This window comes from Dromiciops gliroides, chromosome 3 (genome assembly GCF_019393635.1).
Source record: "Dromiciops gliroides isolate mDroGli1 chromosome 3, mDroGli1.pri, whole genome shotgun sequence".
NCBI lineage: Eukaryota > Metazoa > Chordata > Mammalia > Microbiotheria > Microbiotheriidae > Dromiciops > Dromiciops gliroides.
Genome location: NC_057863.1, coordinates 287123534 through 287149325, shown reverse-complemented (window position 1 = coordinate 287149325; position 25792 = coordinate 287123534). Strand labels below are relative to the sequence as shown.

The 25792-nt window shown below is 37.0% G+C and overlaps 1 protein-coding gene across 1 annotated transcript in view; it reads right to left on the bottom strand.

The window, feature by feature from the left end:
• DMD (dystrophin) overlaps positions 1 to 25792 on the bottom strand; it is a 2325391-nt gene that overhangs the window by 1675593 nt on the left and 624006 nt on the right. Inside the window, 1 exon segment of the mRNA XM_043994767.1 lies at positions 21576 to 21726. Within this exon segment, the coding sequence (XP_043850702.1) occupies positions 21576 to 21726 (151 nt within the window).

Sequence of the window (25792 nt, the reverse complement as noted above, 5' to 3'; positions counted from 1 at the left end):
CAAAAACATGACCTATCTGGAATAGAATAAGAAGAGACCAAAGATAATCATAGAATAATACAGTGATTGAATCTTTTTTTTTTTTTTGTGAGGCAATGGGGCTTAAGTGACTTGCTCAGGGTCACACAGCTAGTTAGTGTCAAGTGTCTGAAGCCGGATTTGAACTCAGATCCTCCTGAATCCAGGGCCAGTACTCTATCCACTACACCACCTAGCCGCCCCTATGGTAATTGAATCTTAAAAGAATTTGGGATATTGGTTGAGGAAGAAAAAACTCGACTGAAATCCTCAATGTTCTCATCAGATTCAATTTCTCTCATTACCTCCTCACTTTTATTTAGCATTTTTCAAGTTGTTAACTTTTGTAAAAAGTAAATCTCCAGGGGGCAGCTAGGTGGCACAGTGGATAAAGCACCAGCCCTGGATTCAGGAGTACCTGAGTTCAAATCCGGCCTCAGACACTTGACACTTACTAGCTGTGTGACCCTGGGCAAGTCACTTAACCCCCATTGCCCCACCCAAGGGAAAAAAAAAAGTAAATCTCCTTTCAACCTTCTCTCAGTTCCTATAAAGAAATTAATCTGCTCAACCAGAGTATGCTCAGTTGCCACAGGAAGCAAGGGATATCAGGCTATATGACCCTACTTTTAGTGTTTTCATTGTTCATGTATTTATAACTGGATAAGACAGAATGCCTCCATTGATCAGATTATTCTATAGGAAATACTAAGCAAATAATGTGGTTTCCATCCAGGAACAATTATTAGAATTTCAGGAGCAGCTAGGTAGATAAGTAGATGAAGCACTGGTACTTCAGTCAGGAGGATCTGAGTTCAAATGTCACCTCAAACACTTACTAGCTGTGTGAACTCCAATTGCCTTAAAAATATGGGGCCATCTCTAGTCTTCCTGATGTATATCTTGCCACTGGACCCTGATAGCTCTGAAGGAGTAAGGTTGGTGACTTCGCACAGCCCTCCCTCACTTAAATCCAATTCAGTGCAAGTCATGACATCACCCTGATGTCATGGTCCTCTTCTATAACAAAGGACAAACAATAACTACAATTTCACAATAGGCTTTAGGGACAGGATTGACGATCTCCATTCTTTAATCCTCCTTTCTAAATTCCAGAAACCACTGCCCCCCCAAACAAGACTTGCCAACAACAAAATAAAACCAAAAACCAAAGATCACTGCCATATTTATTAGGCTATATTACCCTGTAAGAAGTGAAGGGAAAGCAAATGATTCAAATATATTATGGTCTAATTAAGTAGTTCTTAAAAATGTAATACCAAGAACCCTGTGGGTCCCCATGATTATTTCAGGTGGATCATGAGGTGAAAACTATTTTCCTAATCAGGATAAGACATTTAAATTTGAATACTAAAATGTCAATAGATATAATAAGAGGAGACTGGTAAACATTTAACAACTGGTTTTCAAAAAAGATGTGTGTACATCTTGTGTACCTGTGTATACAATCAACAAAACAATAAATCAAGCCCTGATTGGAAGCGTTTGCCATTTTCCAAAGGTTCAATGCTCACACTGAAAATTTCACAATTGGCTCTTATGACTCAGTTCCAGATGCCTCTAGTATATCTCTTTATATAACTAAGACAAACAAAAGCTTTTTGGTATCCTCAATAACTTTTGAGTATAAATGGTTTCTGAAAAAAAAAGTTTGAGAAGAACTGGTACAACTTAACATTCAGGATTATCTGAAGTAAAAAAAAAAAGTTATCAGCTTGTAGTTAAGATATGGAAATGAAAGTATTACTGGGAAGTTCTCAAAGTGTGATCCAGGGGCCCCTGGAAGGGGTCCCTACACTCTTTCAATAGGTACCTGAGTATAAAATATATTTTCATTATAATACTAAGAAATTTCCATTTCTAATACTGTAACTATTGATAAATATAGCCCATATTTTGGGGTCCTTGATGTTTTTTTAAGAGTGCAAATGCATTATCAGATAAAAATATTTGAAGGAGTACTAGTTTAACTTAATGTGGATGATGTTTTGTAATTATAGATATCAGCTGGTAGAACGGATGTGGAAGGGGAATCTCTCTGTCAAAAAGATCATCCAAAGCCCCTGATCCTTAATGTGAAACCTTACTTACTATATGTGGGAAACCAGGGCTGTTATGTGTTCACCATACAGTGGGGCTCTAAAATCGTTTTCCTCTATCTTTTTTCCTTTCTTATGTAAAACCATGCAAACATCTTTTAGAGTTAACTATCTCAGAGGATGGTAGCATAAACATGAACTATAGATTCACTAATGAATTTTAAAACAATTTCCAAATATCAACTTATTCTGAGAAATATATTACAACGTATTCCCATTAGAGGATAATGTTTTCAATGTAAAGTTTAGTAACATAAAATAAGGGCGATTAAGCCTACTGCCTTCCTCTTTACTCTCCTACATGCTAGGAGCTTATATATTAATTATTGTTATTATGTATTCCTTGGCATTATTTATAAAAATATTTAATGTATATCTTAATCATTTGCTTTATCTATATATGTATATATTAGATCCAAACTCTGTCATGATTCCTCTGAATTATTTTTATGCTTATTCTCCTTTTACTTGAGGTTTTATTAAGCACAACTGTCAGCATACTTTTTTCTTAATGTCAACTAACCCTCTCCCTACCTCCTTTTGACAAGAGAAAAGGCTAATGTTGGAGTTTAACATTCTTCATGCTTGGATTCATCAGACTTTGACTTTATTTGGCAACCCAGAGGGAACCTTTGGTTCTACTTTTCTGGTTTAATTAAAAAAAAATCTGACCATATCTATTACTCTCTTCTACAACATTTTAACATCTTATATTTAAGAATTTGCTTTCCCTTCACCCAACTAATGATGTGCAGTGATTGTTTTTCCAATACCTGATTAGAAATAATGATTTTAAAGGAAATTACAGACAACCACTGTTGAAAAGCTAATTTATACATTTTCTCAGGGTGTGAACAATCATGCACAATCTTAGAGTGCATTTAGAACCATTTATAGTAGAAGAATTAGACAAGTGCCACTTTTAAAGTTTGCAAGCAAAGAATTGCAAATAAAATGTGGAAAGCAATAATGTCAAAGAATGCTAAAATATATTCTAAGAAGAATTTCAATATATTTAAACAATAAGGAACAAGAGTCAAGTAAGGGACATAAGAGAGTAACCAATAAATTTATGATTTCTGAAATGTATAGGGTTTTTTCTCAAACATCTCAAACTTCCAATTTTTTGTCCCTTCATCATGGATCTTCTTCCAATTACTATAATTTTTCCATGATTTAAAACAATGAGAAAACAAGTCTTACATTCCTCTATTTGATCATAACTTTTGATCATTTAATTTCTCCCTGACAACCTATTTTCCAACTTCATTTTAACCTCCAATCATTTCACCCTTCAGTACCTTTTTAGGCCATTATCTCTGCTGTGATTTCAGTTTTTTCTCTTTCCAATTCTGACATCAAAATTGAGTTGTTCAACTCCACACTGTTCTTTTTTGTTTGTTTGTTTTTTTCAGGTCAATGAGGGTTAAGTGACTTGCCCAGGTTCACACAGCTAGTAAGTGTCTGAGGCCAGGTTTGAACTCATGTCTTCCTGAATCCAGGGCTGGTACTTTCTCCACTGTACCACCTAGCTTCCCCCACACACCGTTCTTTTTTTCTGGAATATCTTGACTCCTTGTCCTATCATCTTTCTTCCCTTTCCAAACCTCAGCCCTGTATTTCTCTTACCATTCTCCTTATCTCCTTTTTACATGCCTCTAAACCAGACTGGAAGAATTCATACCATGGAACTTATTGGGTCAATTGTGGTCTCAGAGCAGGAAGGTAGTCACTGTTCTCTTTTCTAATTGATTGCTTATCCCACTTCTATTAGATGATATTCCTAAAATTCTCTTATATCACCACATACTCTCAGCTGAGGACAACACCTCTTATCACAGAAAAATAAAAACTCCCTCTTCTACCTTTTTTTTTAACCTCAAAGTTCCTTGCCATCCACCCCTACTTTCAGCTCCTTTACTCAGGCCTTTGATGAGGTGGTCCTTTTCTTGCCAAACCAGTATTTTCACTTGTGCTGTTGTTTCTATCCCCTTCCATCTTCTGCTGTAGATTGCAATAGCAATCTCCCCTCATTTACTGGTTCCTTCTATCTTTTCTAAAACATACTATATCTCCCCAAGCTATTTCCCTATATTTCTCTTTTCCTTCTCAGCAAAATCCTAGAAAAATTTCTCTTCAAGTTACTGGTACTTTCTTTCCTTTTATTTCTTAGCTTCTTGAAATCTGCCTTCTCATCTCATCACTCAATTTAAACGACTCCAAAGTTAAAAATCTTAATCACCAGATGTGAGATATATGTATATATTTCCTTAGCCTTCAACTTTCTTAACCTCTCTGAAACATTTTACAGTATTGAATATTTTTTTTCTTTTGGATACTGTCTGGTCTTTTGTTTTTCATACCACTCGCTCCTGTTATTCCTCCACCCTGTCTGACCACTCTTCAACCCATTTTGATTACTCATCATTTATATTATGTACCTTAAATAGAGGTACCTCTAAGGCTCTGGCATGGGCATTATTTCCTCTCCTCTCCTCTCCTCTCCTCTCCTCTCCTCTCCTCTCCTCTCCTCTCCTCTCCTCTCCTCTCCTCTCCTCTCCTCTCCTCTCCTCTCCTCTCCTCTCCTCTCCTCTCCTCTCCTCTCCTCTCCTCTCCTCTCCTCTCCTCTCCTCTCCTCTCCTCTCCTCTCCTCTCCTCTCCTCTCCTCTCCCTACACTCTTTCTCAGTAACTTTGACATCTCAAAGCAGGTGATTCACACATATATATGTATATATACATACATATATATGTAACAGACATATAGACACAGGTATAGATATAGATAATTAGCCTCAGTATTCCTCCTAAGTTAGTCTCATATCACCCACTGTCTATTGTATTTCAAATGATGTCTCAGAACTATCCCATTTGAAATACAGTCAACATGTACAAAAAAGAAGTCACTATCTTTCTTCCCCAAACCTGTCTTCTATGAAATTAACCTATTTTTATAGAGGGAACTTCTATAGAGCGCAGGTAGTTGAAGCAGTGGGTGACGATGATGACGATGATGACTTATAGTTACCATTTATTTAGTGCTTATTATGTTCCGGTCACTGTGCTACACATTTTATACCCGTTATCTCCTTTGGTCCTCACAACAGCCCTGGGAAGTAGCTGCCATCATTCCCATTTTACAGATGAGAAAACAGGTAAAAAGAAGTTAAGTGATTTGCCCAGGGTCCCCTAGCTAGTTAGTGTCTGACACAGGTCTTCCTGACTATAGGGTTAGTGCTCTATCCACTTAAGCAGCTAGCTGCCTCCATAGAGAACAGAGTGGTGGAGCTGCAGTCTGGAAGAACTGGGATCCAATCAGACCTCAGGCATTTACTCCCTGTGAGACCCTGAACAAGTCATTTAAGCTTTGTCTACTCAGGTTCTTCATGTGTAAAATAGGGCTAACAATAGCTCCAACTTCCCAGGTTGTTGTATAGATAGAGTTAATGACTTGCAAAGCTCTTACAAACCTTAAACCATTATATACATGTTTATCGTTATGACTGTTATTGCTATTATTGTCGTTAGTAGTGGTGGTGGTGGTGGCCGTGGTGGTGGCCATGGCAGTGGCGGCAGCAGCAGCAGTAGCAGCAGCAGCAGCAGCAGTAGTAGTAGTATTGCAGCTAGGTGGCACAGTGGATAGAGGGCCAGGCCTAGAGTCAGGAAGCCTTATATTCCTTAGTCTTGTAGTAGCAGCCTGAGTCTAGTTAGGGATGCTCTGGCCCTGAGGGGGCACTATGACCATGGAGAAATACAGTTGATCAGCTTGCTGGGGTCATTTAGAGATTACACTTCCATTGGAGAAGCAAAGTATTTAGTTAACCAGATAGTGGTTTGTCAAACAGATAATAAAGCAGCCACCCAGAAAGCTGGGCTCCTTGAATTTACATCATGAGTTTAGTTTGGAACCAGTTGTATTTGCTATGTGATTAGGACCAGGTAGTGACAATAATCTCAAGTTAGAAATATGAAATTTTATTATTCATATATCCAAATAGATAACATCATCGTTTTCAAATTGCTGTAACTTTTCATTCTTAGGTCTTCCCCCCCACCCCCTTCTTGCCTACAATTGAAGTCATTAATTGTGATCTAAGGGAGAATGTGAACTTAGGGGATGTATGGTTATCTGTCAATTTTTTAGGGTTTAAATAAACTCTCTTACAGTCACTATCAATGTGGGACTCTGCAATGCAATGTCCAAGACCTAAGCAGGGGACAGCTGCTGCAGGCAACCACCCTGGGACCTGAGGATGAAAAGTAAACAGCATCCAGAGGAGACAGCACCCCAAGATTGGACTGGATGAAGGCTAAGAATGCCCAGCACCCCAAAGACTCTGTGCCTTTCCCTGTGTCCTATCCCCCTTGTTAGGTCACCCTATGGTTTTGAATTTTACTACAGGTGGAACTAAGTTTGGTATTTCTGGGGGCTTTCCTTGTGGCCAGCTCTGCCCCCCCATTTGACAATGATCTGTCCCTCTCATGTCACCCCGCACCCTCTCAGACCTCTAGACTTCAACCTTCCTGAATCTATCTGCCTGCTTGGTTCTTTATAACTACTCAGACAAAAGCCTGGCCATCCCACTCTGATTTATGGATCAGTACCCCTGTGACAGGGATCCTCCATGTGTCATTACAGTGAACCTCCATGTCTTTGCCAGGACTTTTCAGGACTTACAGGCTTTCCTATCTCCCTGACTCCTCACCTTGATTAAATGGTGTTCTTGTAAAAATTAGGTTCCAAACAGAAGCTCCTTGGTCTATCAGGGTCAGTGCGATTGATCCCCCTTGACCAACGGGGTGAATGTTAATATGAATATATGGATCACCTGGATTTGATGGAGGTACTTTATTATCCAAAAGTATTTTTTATGAAACCCTGGGTTAATAGGAGCAGAATGTCCTTCAACTGAACTCCAAACCTGAATCCAGATAGCTAGCAGATAAACAACCCTACCTAGTGACTTCTTTTCCCTCAGGATAGTAAGTCCCTGTCTTATGGTAACATCTGGACATCCTCATCCTTGTCAAACCCTCTTTTTGGAATCCTGTAATCTTATCATGATGCTTCTGTATTTCCTCCATACTTGTTATAACTGAAATTGTTAAACTGCTTTTTGCTTCTGGGTTGATTTCTGTATCATACAATTGAAACTGACAATGCCCTGTAATCAGTGGACTAAAACCATATATACCCTCAAACATAGGGAGTCCCCTGAGCTTCCCTCTTAGGAGGGGAGTCTCCACATGATTATGTGTTATATTTCTTCTTGGGACAAAATATTAAATTGATATTTTGTTTGTTCTGTCTGTCTCTGATCTGTTTAATAGGAGGACAGGTATGACTATCATGTTCTATGATCTAGTTAGTAGGAGATATAATAAGATAGTATAATCTCTCTTATATGTTTATTAATTTTGTAGGAGATATTAAACATTATTTCTCTGATCTCTTTGTAGGAGACAGGCAGATACAAAAACAATATTTTAATATTCAACAGTTCAAACCTGGCCTCAGACACTTACCAACTGTGTAACCCTGGAGAAGTCACTTAACCCTCAGTTTCCCCATCTGTAAAATGAACTGGAGAAGGAAATGGCAAACCATTCCAGTATATTTTCCAAGAAAACACCAAATAGACACAAAATATCAGACAGGACTGACATGACTGAACAGCCAACAATAATAAAGTTATTACTATTGTCTTTCATATTATCCTCCCTTTCTCAACTCTCATATCAAACATTTAATAAATTGCCAAATATTTATGATTTTAGTTCCATAACATTCCCAACACCTTATGTCAAGCCCTTCTCACCTCTCACTTGAAATATTATAATAGTCCAGGTAGACTAAGTTGTTTACCTTCCTCAAGACTCTCCCTACTCTAATCTATCTCCCAAATAGCCACCAAAGTCAGATCCTCAGTTTTGATAGCTTTGTTGCATAATTCATGTTGCTAATTGTTGGAGTGAATTCCATATCAACCACATCTGTTCTCTGTGTTGAGGGCTTTGTGGCTAGAGGCTCCACAATAAGGTTAAATTTATCTTTAGTGAATTTCCCACCTTTTCAGATGATAGGAAAACACAGTCAATGCAACCATCTTTTATTGATGGTTAACACATTCCTCTTTTTCCCCTAAAATAGAAGTAAACAGGAACTTATCTACATAATGAATCAGATTATTTAGACAGACTCTACCCCCACTTAAGGGAGATAGCATAGAATATCTGAAAGAGCATTATATGTGTAGTCAGGAACACCTAGTTTCAAATCCCATCTCAAGGCCTCAGTTTTATAACCTCAGTGTACTGCTTTAAACATCAAATCAGGTCACTATATTTAAAGTGCTTTGCAAACCGAAAAGTACAATATAAATGCCAACTATCATAATCACCTTTATCTCCTTGCCATTCAATCTCCCTATACATCTATGACTCTCTCTCCACCCTATGAAAAAGTGAGAGATAAAGACGAGTCAAGTTTTACTTTGAACTTCATCTCAGTAAAATAGGGACAGAGAATTACCAAGTCATGATGAAGGTCTAGTTGAAATTAAGTACCATAGGGGGCAGCTAGGTGGTGCAGTGGATAGAGCACCAGCCCTGGAGTCAGGAGGACCTGAGTTCAAATGCAGCTCAGACACTTAACACTTACTAGCTGTGTGACCCTGGGCAAGTCACTTAACCCCAATTGCCTCACCAAAAAAAAAAAAAAAAAAGAAATGAAGTACCATATATCTGTAGTGGAAACAATTGGTATTATTACATTACATTCTCCAGTAACCAAAGTTTTGCTCAGGGATAGGCTTAGAGAAATTAACTTGCATTGCTTACCTTTCTATGAGAAAGAAATAAGAGCAATGGGTACAGGGGAGGGAAGTTACAAGTTACAGATAGGGAGATATTGGATTGGTGTCAGGAGAAAACTTCCAACCCTTTAGAACTGTCTAAAAGTGGAATCTAAAGTTCTTTTCTTTTCTTTTTTTTTTTTAGTGAGGCAATTGGAGTTAAGTGACTTGCCCAGGGTCACACAGCTAGTAAGTGTTAAGTGTCTGAGGCCGGATTTGAACTCAGGTATTCCTGACTCCAGGGCCAGTGCTCTATCCACTGCGCCACCTAGCTGCCCCATCTAAAATTCTTTCTAATTCTTAAATTCGGTGGTTCTCAGAATTCATGTAGAATATATTCTCTGGTCCCACTATGTCTAGTCCACCCCGACTATATAACCCCTCATGGTTCCAGATGAACCCTGTAGAGTGTATATTGTCTCTTTTCTCTGCCATCACTTTGAACCCAAATCAGTTGTAGTCTTCCATTGTTAGGAGACCTGTAAATATCACTCCATTTCCATCATTTCCATTTAACCACATACCATTGATTAGCTTTTTTTTTTTTTTGGTGGGGCAATGAGGGTTAAGTGACTTGCCCAGGGTCACACAGCTAGTAAGTGCCAAGTTTCTGAGGCCAGATTTGAACTCAGGTCCTCCTGAATCCAGGGCCGGTACTTTATCCACTGTGCCACATAGCTGCCCCCCATTGATTAGCTTTTACAAAAGTATATTTACTTCAAAAATATAGATAGAAAAAATATACAAAATTTTTTGCACAACACTGCCAGGACATAATCATACCTGTATTTACACTTAAGGAAAATACCTTTGGCGGCTACTTGGAAAATGGGTTGGAATAGGAAGGGTTTTGAGAAAGGAAGAGAACTGAGTCTTCTTTGACTATTATAGTATTTCTTTCTTTTTTCTTTTTTTTTTTTTTTGGTGGGGGACAGGGCAATGAGGGTTAAGTGACTTGCTTAGGGTCACACAGCTAGTAAGTTTCAAGTGTCTGAGGTAGGATTTGAATTCAGGTCCTCCTGAATCCAGGGCTAGTGCTTTATCCACTGTACCACCTAGCTGCCTCCTACTATTATAGTATTTCCAGTGAGAGGTGAGAAGGGACTGAACTAAGGTGGTGGGAATGTTATGGAAGTAAATTTATAACTGGTAATTTATTGAATATTTGAGATGAGAGTGAGGAAGGGAGAATAATGTGGTTACAAACATGATAGAGAGCAATTATATTTTTTATTATTGTTATTGTTTGTTCAGTCATTTCAGTCTCATCTGACTCTTTGTTCAGTAACTTTGGAAGATGAAGAGAGAATTAATTTTGTAGAGCCATAGAGAGGGTATACTATATATTTATGCCAATATTAAGTTTCAACTTTCCAACCTTATTTCACCTTAATTCCTTTAATGCTACTTACATAATCCTGGCTTTTACAGTAGTTTCACTCTCCACAGGAGAGTACAACTATATCAGTCATCCTAATATCTCCGATATTCTCTTGCATCTATACTTTTTTGGTATTACTTCCCTCTGCTGGGAATATATGTCTGCTGAAGGATTGTCTCTTAAAGACACAGCTTTAATTCCTCTTAACCTGGAGGAGAGATTCTCAATAGAGCTAGGAAGTGCACAGAGACACAGAGGGTGGAAGAAGAGACTTGTGAGATGGAGAGGGAAAGAGAGAGAGAGAGAGAGAGAGAGAGAGAGAGAGAGAGAGAGAGAGGAAAAGGAAGAGAGAGAGAACCATTGTTGCATCCACAGAATTCAATAGAACAGTCTGACATGCCTGGGGTGAACCAATGTTGGGGAACTTTTCCCTCTGGAAGAATTGATAGCAGATGGTGAAGTGTCTGTCTCTCCTTTCTCCCCCTCCCTTTGTCTGGGAGGGTAGATAGAGGGCAGATGTTAAATCCAAAGTTTTCCTGTTCCTTAATGTTTACTTACATTTCTGTTTAATTAGTCCTAAATGCCAGCTACATAAAATTATAAATAATAATTACTTCTGCTTTGTTTGCTTCATTATGGGGAATAGAAAGCCAGAGTGAAGAAGGCAGTGAGGGCATGGATATGAGTATACACCCTCTTTTTCTTAATTGTTGAGATTTAATTGGGGGCTCTGTAATTGTATAAGGGAGAATATTATTAACCATATGTTTTATAAAACTGCTCAAGGTAGGATAAAGAACAAAGGAGTCTGATTCCTATTTTTCTCATGACAAAATATAAAGGTAAAAATAGCAGTGGATATCTTGTGAGTCCTGAGATAAGATGTGTGGTCACATTGCTTTTCTTATTATTCTCCTTAATACAGGCTCAGATAAGTCCCTGTATGGGATTGAGACAAGGGTAGTTGACTAGGGACTGGGTAGACTCAGTAGAAGGAGGAGAAATGCCCAGAAAAGACTGGCAACAGAGGAAGGGGAGTAATATGTCTATTGTCCCTCCTGCATCAGTTCATCTGTTGACTTTTCCACTTTATACAAACAATCCTGATAGACGCACTGTTCTTCTATGTGGTATATCTCCCTTACTATTATTGATTTCCCCTGGTCCAACTTTCTGCCAAATCCTAAGGCTAATCACTCAAATGAAATTTCTTATTTGAAATGTTCTTTTATTTCTCCAGCCAGAAGGGGCCTTTCCTTTTTTTGAACTCTTGAGGCAACCTGTACTTGTTACATGTACTTATTTGTATTTTACTTTTTTATTATATTGATTTGGATAAAAATGTTGTGTGAGTGCAGATTATAAGCTCCTTGATAGCAGGGACTTTATTATTCTTTTTTGAAGCCAAGTGCCTCATACAAAGTATGGCCCATAGTAGGTATTCAATAAATGTTCTTGAATGTTGAATGAAGTATTCAGTTCCATTTCCTAATCACTTATTATACATCTACAATGTTCGAAGCACTGTGCTTGGTATAAGATATATAAAGGCAAAAGCAAAACATCCTTTGCTTTTGCAGAATATGAATAAATGATGAGCTAAATGGAGGTGCTAGGTGCTTCAGTAGGTTCTTTTCCTCACGTTTCTGAGTAAAAGTTCAAGTAAGCAGTGATAAAAACCTTAAATGGCAACAAATTTTATAGACTCTACTAGCCTAGCAGTAATTTCCAGTTTGACGGAGATCAACAGCAGAGAATTACAACCTGTGCCTTTGATAATATCAATCACTACAGTAATATAAAGAATGACAGCAAATTATATTTAGCGGCTATTTGAAATCTATGTAACCTTTTATCAGCACGTATTTATGATTGGCCATTGAAGTTTTAATATCTTTCATCATATGAAAATATATTTTCTAAGGAAAATTTGCATATATTTTAAATCCATTTTATCATATTTCTTAATTCATCTTTTGTGAACTTAAAATATATCTCAAACTATTTTATAGCTAAATTATTTATTTACATTATTAATATTGCATCTACTAGTAAAAAAAAAAACATAGCATAGGTTCAAGAGAAGAGACTGAATCAATGAACTAATGAGAGAAAAAATGTCCCAGTTCCATTCTATCCCTCCCTCATTATTCTCAAAACCAAGATAGTTGTTATAGCAGAAAAGACATCGTTTACAGTAGTTAAGATTAAAAAGAAATTTGGTGCTTTTAAGCTAAGGTAAAATAGAAGATGGGTACATTTTAAATAAATCCATTAAGCTTATTTTCATTAGTACATTTTAAATTTTTATCTAAATTTTATTTTACTTTTAGCAATAGCACTGAATCATCACCTGTGGGTGAGCCTGGGGATTAGTCTACAATAACTTGGCTATGCTTGCCATCAGGTAGCACTCAGTCTCTTGCCAGGCCTTGACTTTCTAATTTGCTAGGACATGCCTGAATTTGAACTTTATTGACCTTTAGGAAGCCAAGATTATTCAGGGAAAAATAGGTGCTGGAATAAGACCTGGGCATATTCACTGTGTCTTGTTTTACATTATCCTTATTGCTTCGAAGATCTAAATCTTATATTCTCCAAAATACAAAGTTCGTAAGGGCAAGGATGATCCAAGGTACAATGTGGCATCACTCTACAAGGACATGCATTGGGCTGGAGACATTAAAGAGATTTTATAAATACTTGCTTAACCGAATTTCCTTACTATAGTCTCTTGTTGACATTGGTCATTATTTTTAAATTGAGGGAGGATAATCACAAAGAGGCATAGTGTTTTTTTTGTTTGTTTATTCATTTTAATAATAACAGTGACTTGACCCTGCAATGGAGCAGTGGGTAAACCAGAACACTTGGGACCATTGGTCCATTTGGGGAAACCCAATTCACAACTGGAAGTCCCCTTTCAGACATTTTGTGTCTTGCTGACAATTTTATGTGTACCATATGTTAGCCTGATCAGGGAGGCAAGGCAAGCAAAATGTGGGAGCACTTAGCAGATGCTGACAATCACCCTCATGAGAGTAATTGTCTTGCTTCTATTGAGGCTGAATGAAAGTACAAAATAAATGTAGTCCAGTCTTCCAGGCAGGTGTTCCTAAAATGGCTTTTATGTTATGGCAGTAAAGTTGATTGGATTACCAGGAGGGAGAAAAAAAGCAGCTGTATGAACCCTTCCCATAGCAAAGCAAAGTCTGAGAAGGAATTAATATGTCTTAGTAAAAAAAAAAAGGCAGGAATTAGGAGACACTTGTCTCAAATCTCAGCTTCAAGACTTATTAGCTATGTGATATTTGGCAAATCACTCTTTGAACCTCAGGTTTTTCTTCTGTAAAATGGGGATAATTAAATTTATACTACCTATTGCATGGATAATGTTGTAAGGAATTGTTGCTGTTAAATCCTTTCATTCATGTCCAACCCATGACAAACATGGAGTGGTTTGCCATTTCCTTCTCCGTCTCATTTTATAGATGAAGAGACTGAGACAAACAGGGTCAAGTGACTTGCCCAGAGTCACAAAGCTAGTAAGTGTCTGAGACCAGATTTGAACTCAGAAAGAAAAGGTTTCCTAACTCTAGGCCTGGCACTCTATCCCCATACCACCTAGCTGCCCTAGAATAAAAGAGGTTGACATTTAAATAGTGCTTTAAGCTTTATAAAGAATTTTCCTTACAATGGACAGCTAGCTGACTCAGTGAATAGAATATCAGTCTTGGAGTCAGGAAGCTTCATTTTCCTGAGTTCAAATTTGGCTTCAGACACTTTTTAGATACGTGATGCTGGACAGGTAACTTAACCTGTTTGCCTCAGTTTTCTCATCTGTAAAATGAGCTGGAGAAGGAAATGGTTAACCACTCCAGTATCTTTCCCATGGAAACCCCAAATGGGGTCACAAAGTGTCAGACATGACTGAAAAATGACTGAACAATTTTATTACCTGAGCATCTCTTGTACTAGGATCACTTTTTTCTGTATCTGTTACCCTTTATTTGTTGTTTATATCCCCTGGAAATTGCTGTGAACTGTGCTGTGCTGTGAGCTAAATGACCTCTTAGTTAAGGAGTTAACCACTGTGATGAAGACTGTGACAAAAGGTCAGACACTTCTGTGTCCTTGGCAACACTTTTAGCTCTTTCCTATCTTTTCAGGTGTGCCTATGGCCAAGGTTGTAGCAATCTGACAAACAGGGCATGAGGCTCTGATAGCATAACTGTTTATCTGTTTCTATTAGTACAGAATTCTGCATAGTTTTCTGTCCTGCAACATTTTTTTAAGTTGACAATAACATAGAAGAAGTATCTGAGTACCATTTCATGGAAAATAACCTATTGAATGCATTATTATAAGACAGATACTTTTTGCAGCTTCTACTGGAAACAATAACATGACTTGTTTATTTGTAGCCTTACCTATGTCTGAATGTTATTTTTAATCATCTGTAATGGGAAGAGAAGGGGAAATAGAAAAAAAAATAAAAAATATTAGGAAGGAATGTTTCCGCCTGAAAATGCTGGAAGGAGGTGTTAGAAGAAACTAAAGGAAGAGTTACCAGTACATTTCTCTGTAAATCCAATTGATCTTCTCATTTAATTGTAACTTAAAAAAACTATTCTGAGGAGGCAACTTGGTGGCACAGTGGATAAAGCAGCACTAGCCCTGGATTCAGGAGGACCTGAGTTCAAATCCAGCCTCAGACACTTGACGCTTACTAGCTATGTGACCCTGGGCAAGTCACTTAATTTTCATTGCCCCACAAAAACAAACAACTAATCTGAATGATTTTAGAATTTTAAAGCTAAAGGTCTAATACATTGATGGGACCATTATGAGTGATAGACCTGGTCAGCACTGACATGGCAATTAACATATGGCTTATATACTTTTTAACAAATATGTTTCATCCCCTTCTTTTTCCTTTATTATGATCATCAATCATTCATTAAGTTTCCTTAGAAATAATGAATAGGGGCAGCTAGGTGGCACAGTGGATAGAGCACCAGCCCTGGAGTCAGGAGTACCTGAGTTCAAATCCGGCCTCAGACACTTAACACTTACTAGCTGTGTGACCCTGGGCAAGTCACTTAACCCCAACTGCCTCACTAAAAAAAAATAATAATAATGAATAACATTTATTATTTCAATAGAACTAAGTGGTAGTGAGAAACTTTCCACACTCTTTATGGCCTGTCAAAGGGAAGAAGATAATTAGTTACCAAGTGCCCCTTCCCTCAGTAGTACTGTAGTGCCTGCATTGCTACAGAGATTAGAAGCTCAAGAAGAAACTATACCAGATTTAATCAATTAGTGATTTTTAAAAAATGGACTCCTGAGATTATGTTTGAAATTCTCAAGGAGATTGCAGAAGGAGGGATGGATCAAGGTTTCTTTTCTTCTTGGGTTCAAGTAGGTAGTCAAGTGTCAAACACTGAATCATGTCTTCACTTCATATTCCCTTGTCCATTCCTTTAGAAACTCTGATAGGTTGACCCTGCTGCATGGAGCTCCTGCTGTGACTTTTGTGTGGGGTGGGCAGAAGCAGAGCCCTAGGGGAACTGCAGAGGACTGCAAGTGTGAGGAAGGGAAGTGATACAACTGACCCTCAGATACATCACCTAATTCTCCTGATTCTGTGACGCAAAGCAAGGCAGGTCTTAGGAATTAGTGACTCCTTTACATTCTGTCTCTCCTTACCATGAAAGGGAATTGGTTAAAATAGGAGAAGCCATTTCCTTCTCTGCAGTTAGCCACTTCCTATGCCAAGTAATGGCTCTTCTTTACTTTGCAGACTGTCATTTTGTTGGTAACATTTTATTCCTCATTATATAAAAGGATCACTTAGGTGTCATTGAATACAGCATTGGACTGGAAGTCAGGAAGCCCTGTGTTTAAAATCTAGCTTCAAATGTTTATTGCCTGCGTGACTGTTGGCAAATCATTAAACCTCTGTTTGCTTTATATTCTTCCCCTATAAAATGTGGGTCCAGGTTTGTTGTGATGAATCAAATGAGATAATATTTTTAAAGAGCTCTGCAAATCTTCAAATGCTATAAAAATCCTTATTATTATTATTATTATTATTATTATTATAAGAAAATGAGGTGCCTACTACTTTGTGATTGATGGGTAGAAATTTGAGCAAAAACTTGGATCAGGGTAGAGAAAGAAAAAAAAAACTACTTCAGCCTGATTTTGAGGAAGTGAGGAGTGGTAGGTAAGTGGATATTATAAATGTAATGCAATGAAATAGTATCCTAAACCAAAGAAAGTCCAGCTTTCTACATGCAGCTGAATTTATAGTGATATTACTAATATAACTGGAAATTGACTCCTAGACCTATTAATAGAGTTAAGCCCTTGAGGCAAAGGTCAGTCAAAGCTGAGGAAAGGGGTGGATATATGTTATTACGCATATTTTACATGAGTGTATGGTATTCTTTTTGGAGGGTGGGGCAATGGGGGTTAAGTGACTTGTCTAGGGTCACACAGCTAGTGTCAAGTGTCTGAAGTTGGATTTGAACTCAGGTCCTCCTGAATTCAAGGCCGGTACTTTATCCACTGTGCCACCTAGCTGCCCCCTGAGTGTATAGTATTCTTAATCAATGCTTATGTATGAGTCTCTTCTTATAAACCTGGTCCATAATATGAGGTAGCACAATAGATATCACATTGACCTCAGATTTAGGAAAACTAGTGTTTGAATTTGGCCTAAGTTACTTACTAGCTGTGACTAAGTAATTTAATTCAGCAAGTCAATTAACTTCTGTTTGACTACTAGGGTTCTTGGGAATATCAAATGAAGTATCTGTAAAAATGCTTTGTAAACCTCAAAGTGCTCTATTATTATTACTATTATTTTGAATGCTATACCATATGATGTCCCTTTATTTGCATTTATATTCTTTCTATGTGGGAGCCTTTCCCCATATATTTGTTACAAGTTCCTCAACTAATTTTCCATGTGGGAACTTTATAGGCAACTCAACCTTTACAAGTTTCCAAATCCTATGGGTTCAATCAACTCCCGCAACATTATAGTAATAATAATAATTGATAATATTAAAAACATTAGTTTAATTCTAAATTTTTGCATATGTATCAGTCACTTTACATTCAATTAGTTTATACTTAGGTCATCTCAAGTAGATGACAAAGTATTTTGTTTCTAATTGCTCCCAGGGAAGTATTTCCCAAACATTGTTAGCAACTTATTTCCGTGATTAATACCAGATGTAGGAAGGAGGTCATAGATTAGTTAGATAATATTTGTGACACCATGGTATTTATTGAGAACTTCTTGCAGGCATAATTCACTGACTGTATTCAAACCCAGCCATTTTTCTGAAGCATGAAATAAGGAATGAAAATCACAGAACACCAGACCTATAAAGGAACTTGGAGATGTCAGTCTAACACTTTCATTTTCTAGATGAGGAAAGTGAGGTCCAGAATGATTTAATAACTTGTCCCAAACCACACAGATACTTTGTTAAAGCTAACACTGGACCACTAGCTAGCTGTGACAAAATACCACAATTTCCCCAAAGAATTTAATGCCTTGATCAGTAAACAGAAGCTTTAAGTTCCATCTCATTCTTCTTGTGCCATGTGACAGAAGGCTTCCCTTTTGAGGAGTTCCCAATTCACTTTCTGTCCATTAATGACATCTCAATTCCACTTCAGTTTCCAAATTCTCATGAGTGATTGCCACTCCTTTAGAGGAAATTCTCTAGTTCCTTATCAATTTCCAAACCTTACTAATAAAAATTGCTCTCTCAGGACTGAAATTACAAGCCTGACTTCTATCTGACACATTCCACAACAGAAATGAAAGGTTCAATCTGCTCAGCTTCCCAGAGGTAATCATTCTTGGGTCCCCTCATCTTAATATAAACCTCACTTTTCTCCCAAAGGTAATAGTAATGAAAAATGAGTGATCACTTCCAAATTTTTCTGCAAATTGAAATTTCTGAAACTACATGAGACATAAAGGATTTGGTATATATGATAGCACCACCAATATAGCATCAATTGTATGAGGTAACCTGATTACCAGTTTGAGAGCAATGAGTCATCTTCCAGGTATTTCAAAGTAGTTGAATTTCCACTTGGCTACATAATAAAATGTTATTGAAATGAAGATAGCAAAGGGCACTGTCACAAAATATGTGGAGCGCTATCTGTAATATTCATTCATGCAGCACTTGAAATATTTGCAAACATTTTTATCTTGACCTCCAATTACTACATAGGGAGAAAACTTTCCAGCATGAACAGAATTTTAATCCAGGACTAGGATCACATTCTTTTCTTTCTTTTTTTGTCAGCATTGCTTTCAATAAAAAAGCTAGAGGTGACCCCAAGATTTGATATATGCCTCCACAGTGCTAAATGGCTCCAATATTATATTACTTGAAGCAAATGTGGATGCCTAGGGAAGGGAATACTATTCTAAAGACTTCAGTGACATGCTCATATTTTTGTTGTCGAAACTGTGAAGGTTCACTATTTCATCCATCTACTGTATCCTACTCATTCTTTAGGGGAAAAGTTGTATATGAATCATGAGGACTTAAATAATGCTTTATTCTGAACACTTCCACCAAAAAAAAGGATAGTGCATTTATCTTTCTTGGTTTTATTAAATACAACAAAGGTTAAAAAATCACCTTTGTTAATGTGTATTTCTGAGAAATGAACATCTAGATTTTCATAAATGTAACTGAGTTCTGTTAATTTTTTGTCCATATCCAACATAACCATTTGCCATCAATTTTCTTTTTTCCAGCCCCCTTCCTGTTAGCATGTTTTATTTTTTATTTAACTTTGTAATATTTTTCCTACTATGAACTGGATTTAAGCAATATACTGCAAGTGGTTGAAATTTAGGATTAAAAAAATGTCACATCTGTCTTGGAAATAGAAAATTTGGAACCCCAGTTTTCAAGTTCCCTCCACTGGTCCTCTTCCATATTGGAAAGAATTAGTCAGTGCCACACAGACTCTTCATTTAACAATCAGTTCCTTTGTGGAGAAAGAAGCAGATTCTCTGCAGTATTATTTAGATTTTAATGCAAAGGAGGTAGTTTGGTGTTAAGTCTGGGGTGCTTTGGGATTCCAGTGTCAGCCATATCTGAAAAACCTATAGTGAGGTGTATCTATCTATAAAGGAATTTTAGAGCACCCTGCACTCATATGCATTCTGATGAGTCTCAAAACAGCTTCCTCTTCAGCCCCTTCACTTTCTAGCTGACCCTATAAATGCTGTATTTGGCCATGTAGAAAATGGCAATTATAATCACTTTCGAGAACTGCTTACCATTTATGATTAATTACCAGGTAATACAAGAATGGCAGTGCACATTATTAGATGTCTGTCATTTTTACTTTGTTGTATGTTCTAATCTATTACAAAATATAAAGTGTGTTCATGCATTTTAAATTTTCATAGATGCTTTCCAATTTAGCAGGATCATTTGCTCATAACTTTAAAAAACAAAGAGGAGACAGTGCTAGTTCTCCATGGTAAACATAAAGGACTTGTACATAATGAACCATTCACACAAAAGTAGGTGGTTTAAGATTCACATAGGGAAATAGTTGAAATGCTTGCCAATGGTAACATTTGTAGAATTTCTATCTTTAGGAAAGACATTAAGCATAGTTAAAATGATCATCTAGATCTGCATAGGTTTAGCTAGAGTAAGAAGATAATGTCTTTTCCTACAATGCTGAAATTTAGATGGCACATAGTATTCAGAGTCCTACAGTAAGGGAATAACAATTGAGTTTTACTCTGAGTAAACAAGAATAATTAATTAGAATTGGATGGTATTAGAAGAAATGCTTCCTTTCTTTCATAACCAGAACCCAAGATGAGCTCATTAACCAATGAGTCTCTCTATTCCCTCAGGTAAATTTATTTTAAAAAGTTAATATAAGGGTGCATATTTTACCATGTGCTTTGGCTAAAAACTTGCTAGTTAATGCCTCTTAACTGGCTAACATCAAAAGCAGAAAAAGGCAGTCTTGGCAAAGTTTGCCAGTTTTTAGGGTGATAAGGTTGCCTCTCTTGGCTAGTGTGGGGCTTGAGCTTTTGAGAAGCTATGTCTGTTTGTGGTACCAATAGGGTTCAGTTCCATCTGCCAGAGCAAGCGGTATGGGGCTCATTCCATAAGGAAAAGCCCTTGTGGCCTGAGCAATTTAAGAACACTGTGAGATCCCAAAGTCTTCAACCCTTGGTGTAGCTTCTAACAGCAGTCACTGTGGAGTTGTGGTGGGAAAGAATGATTGTGGGACACACTACAAGGGGGAAAATTGAGGAGGATAGGTTTTCCTCTATTAGCAGCAAGAGTTAGGAGGAAGCAGACCAAAAATCAATAGACTTCTTTAATAACAATAAAACTCCTTCTATAACTATCTAAGAGACATATATATGTATATATATATACACATATATGTACATACTTAATATTTATTTTATATATGTTTGCATATTCTATATATTTACACACAAACACATATTCCTGTGTGTACTCCCATAGACTCATGGTTCTCCCCAAAAGACCACCTGTCACATCTCAACAACAAAATTCTGGAATACTTTGAACACTTGACCATGCATGAAATTCAGTGTGCTTTATCCTAGAAAAATAATGAGGTTATCAAGCTCATTTCAAATAATTAAAAATGCTTGAGAGTTTATAATAGCAAGTAAACATGGAGACAAAAGAAATACAATGTGGGAATAATAAAATCCAAAGGTGCCACATTTTGTGGAAAAATGCTATTATAATTCCATAATTTGCTTAGAGTTTAACTGAGGTTTTAGGCTTTTAGATATTAAGAACTTAAGGAAAAATGTAGAGAATTCTCAATCGTATAAAACTGAATTGCAGACTAATCTCTATAGAACTTTCCTTCCAGTTAAATCATGAAATTTAAATAAATTCCATATTCTAATTGTTTTATTCTGGTGATTTAGATTGTTTTCAAATATGGATAGTTCATTCTGATATTACTTGAATAAAGGAAAACTCAAATCATCAAATTATTAAATTACAAAAATTCTGAGGAGGAAGCTTACTGGATTATTTTTATAAATATGCAACATACTTAGCTACAGACATATAAACATATTCATACATTCCAGCAGTAGAGAAAATGACATAACATTTATATCTAACCTTATGTTGTTGGACTTGGCGTTTTAGGTCTTCAAGATCAGGACCTAGGGGCTCTGCCTCCATTTTCTTTGTCCTGGCTTCCGTTTCTGATAACCAGTCAGTTAAATGTGTTAGTTGCTGGTTCTGAAGATCCATTAAAACTTTATGTAAACTGTAAAATTAAAATAAGTAAATTATCATCTAAACTAAATATGATTGAATTATTAATATTCACATTACAATACAGTAAAATACTGTTTAATTTCTTTTTTATAAAATACATTTCTATTTCAGAATCTTATATAAATTATCCAAAGTAATAAGTGACTTATAACCAGAGAGTTGATCACTAGGTGATGAATCCTATTCCTAAAGGTATGAAGGGAGGGTGGTTAGGATGGTGTTCTCCTATAGTGAGATGATTACTTATATGCACTCTCATGAAATTACATATTGTTGAAATACTAATTACATATTTTCACAATAATTATTCTTTTTGAATGCATGAAATATGTAACAATTTCTTGTTCCAATAGCACTAAAAGTACCTAACTAAAATATCTGCTTCTACAAATAAACTAGTAGTTAGGTATTATACATATAAACACACACCCATGTGTGTGTTTGTGTGTGTGTGTGTATATATATGATGTTAATTACATATAATATAAACATAACACATAGTACAACTGAATTATAACAATACAAATCTCATATATCAATGCATTACATATTTGTGATTACATATATATATTTAATATTTGTTCTTCTCTAGATAAACATTGTGGTCTATTGGAGAGAGGGCTAGATTTGGAATTAAAATATTCTGGGTTCAAATCCTACCTCTGACACCAACTAATTGTATGATCATGGCATCACATAAATTCTCTGTTGTCCCCTGCAACTCTATAAGATTAAATTACAGATGAGTTGATAAGTGTGATATACAATAATGGATGGAATTTCCATACTTTTAGTTAAGTCCACCAATGGAATCACACAGATCTATCAGATCATGCCTACCTTTTTTTCCACCTAGTTCATTGTCACAGACTTTAGAATGAAAAAAATTCATAAAATTTAGAAGACAACTGTGAAACAAAATAGCCTATCATAATTCACATTTCAGAAATGATTATTCACTATAGCTGAAAACATCATCCTAAAAAGCATGTGAAGAAGCACACATCCCTGCTTCACTCCATAGGTGACTGGGAAAACATGAGAGCATTGTCCATTATCCAGAACCCATACAAGCATGCCATAATGAAACTGGCATACATACTGCTGAACTTCTCTGGGCAACCAAATTTTGCCATGATCTTCTTCAAGCCCTCACTACTGACAGTAACAAAAGCCTTGGTTTGAATGATGAATGCTGTGTATAGACCTCTGTTCTGAGCCTGTCAGAAATCCTGGAGTTGTTGGGCAGCAAACATCATGTTGACAGTTCCTCAGTGCTTTATGAAGCCACACTGGCTTTCCAGAAGATGACCATGCAAGTGAAGGATCAGCCAATTAAGTAGGATGCTGGTAAAAGTCTTGTTAGCAATGACTGAGAGACCCCCTGGAGTTGTTACAGGACAACTTATTTCCTTTAGCTTTATATTGATGGACAATAGAGGCGTGCTTGAGCTGGGGAGATGGTAAGATTGGTTGATTCTCAGAGGAACCAGTTGGTTGGGAGCAATCAGTTGCTTATGGTTGGCTAACTCAAAGGTGAATGAAGTTCTTTAACTTTGAATACCTCTTTGAAAAGGTACTCAAAAGGGGACTGTTTACTTGAGACACAACCACTCTGTGTGTTCTTGGTGGATCCCTTTGATTCTTTACTGATGGTGTCCAGTGAGAGACAAGACTGTAAAGGGAGAGGCCTTGATATTCTCACCTCTGTGACCATGTGGCCCCATGAAAATATATCTCAGTTGCTTGACAGCCTGAGAACTTTTTTTTTCCATTTTACATGAAAGGGTTAGAGTTTAAGATCTTATGACATAATTGAAATGACTGAACAATAAGAAGATTCATATACTAAACTGCCAAATGCATGTAAATTCTTTAAATTCTTCTCGTCTAATCCCAAGTAGTCTCTATCCAAAGGCTTCTACTCTTTCACATAAAATCAGAAAATATTTTTCCAATGACTGTCATGGTTGGATTGACTTCAAAGAAATGACGGAAGATAATTGGTGGAGGATTCCCAGTCACAGAAGGCAGGAAATTCTATGGTTCATATATCTTAGCATTTTATCTACAAATTTATCTAGAATTTTTACTCTGCTAAAAACTGTCTGTCCTCACTCTGAGACAGTCCACTAATCAGCTAGATCCTACCACTAGCCTCAGAGGGCTACAACACTTTCCAGTTACATCTAATTGCCTCTTAACAGGAGCAGCCAAAGCTGAGAATGTGCATCAAATATATAATTTAAATATTTATTTCCATCTGCTGAATATTGCCCCCCTCTCCTGAGCTCCCTATTTGATACATTCTTCTTACTTGACTCAAGTGATGATAATTGCACAGTGTTTCTTCCTGTTTACTTCCTGTTAGGCATGTGTATTTTAAAGCTGTAAGCTATCTCCCTGTTATCAGCCATAAGGAGATTGAGATAATGAAAGCTGGAATCTTGAAACTGATCTAACAATCAGTTCAGGCAGAAGTCATCCAGCTGATTCCAAGAATAAAACCTGGCAAATGGGCAGGGAGAGACAACTAAGAAAGTAAGATCTAGTTCCCTGTAGGACTTCTTCAACATGTAAATTTTCCACTTCAATATGTTATTGTGATCTCCTTGTATATATCCTTGTAGTATTCAGTAGTTAAATGCTTAAAATCCCCTACAGAAGGATTTTGTACTGAGAAGAGAGCATTTGCCTTATATTGTCTGAAACCAGAGCTCCATGTCACTTCCTGGACATTTCTCAGCCACGCTACCTTTACTCCAGTCATCTCCTTAACTAGATAGCTTAGCACATTCAGATCTGAGCTTGGACTCAGTAAGATAAGTTAAAATCCAGCCTACTACATGTCCTAGGTATGTGACTCTGGGCAAGTCACTTAACCTCTGTTTGCCTCAGTTTTCTCAATTGTAAAGTAAATATAATAAAGTATTTGTAAAGCACTTAGCATTGTACCTTACACAACTGTCATTCAGTCATTTACTGGTTGTGTCTAAGCTTTTTTGACCCCATTTGAGATTTTCTTGACAAAGATATTGGAGTGAGTTGCCATTTACTTCTCCAACTCATTTTACAGATAAGGAAACTGAGGCAAACAGAGTTAAGTGACTTGTCCAGGATCACACAGCTAATACCTGTAGAGGCCAGATTTTAGCTCAAAAAAGATGAGTCTTCCAGACTCCAGGCTGACCATTCTATCCACTACACCACCCAGAGGCCTGTTCTGACACAGTGGGCCCTGAATAAATGCTTATTCCCTCCCCTCTCTCCCTTCCCTTCCCATCAGAATCACCTGGTCCCTGGAGTCTGCCTAGAAACAAACTTCCACAATATTTTCTGGCCATGTCCAAACCATACTACAAAATACTGCGGTTACTCTCTTTTTAAAGTTTAACTTTATTTATTGTCTTTCCTAATTGGAATGTAAGCTTCTTGAGGTCTGGAACGATCTGACTTGCTTGCATTTATATTCCTACTACTTAGCATAGTGCGTGGTCCATAGTAAATGCTTAATAAATTATTTATCATTCATCATTCATAAAGTCTTCTCTCACAAGTTAAACTGGAGAGCAGAATGATGAAGAATAGTGTTGGGGGAGAGGGAGAAGAACTGGTGAGAGGAAGAAGCTAATGAGCCAAATTCCAGGGCCAGGTAAATGAGGGAAAGCAAGCTGAGACAAATGTCTCAAATCAATCTGTTTAATTAGTTCTATGAAGAAAGGATTTGGTAAACAAAGGTAATGTTCACCTAGATCCTGTCTGAATTATCACCAAATCCAGATTAGTGAACTGTGAATTAAGGAGGTTTTAATACTAACATACTTTCACCTATAGATCCCAACAGCAAAATTCACTGTTACACTTTATTACCATAGTTACAATAAAAAACAAAACAAAAATACAAGAAGAACAACAAAAACCAAACATCTTAGCTACCTCCTTAAAAGGAGGTGTGGTCTATGAATTAGACATCTGGACTTGAATCCGAGAAAACTTCTGTTTTTGTCCTGCTTTTGACCCATCCTGGCTATATAACCCTGGGTAAAGCTATATAG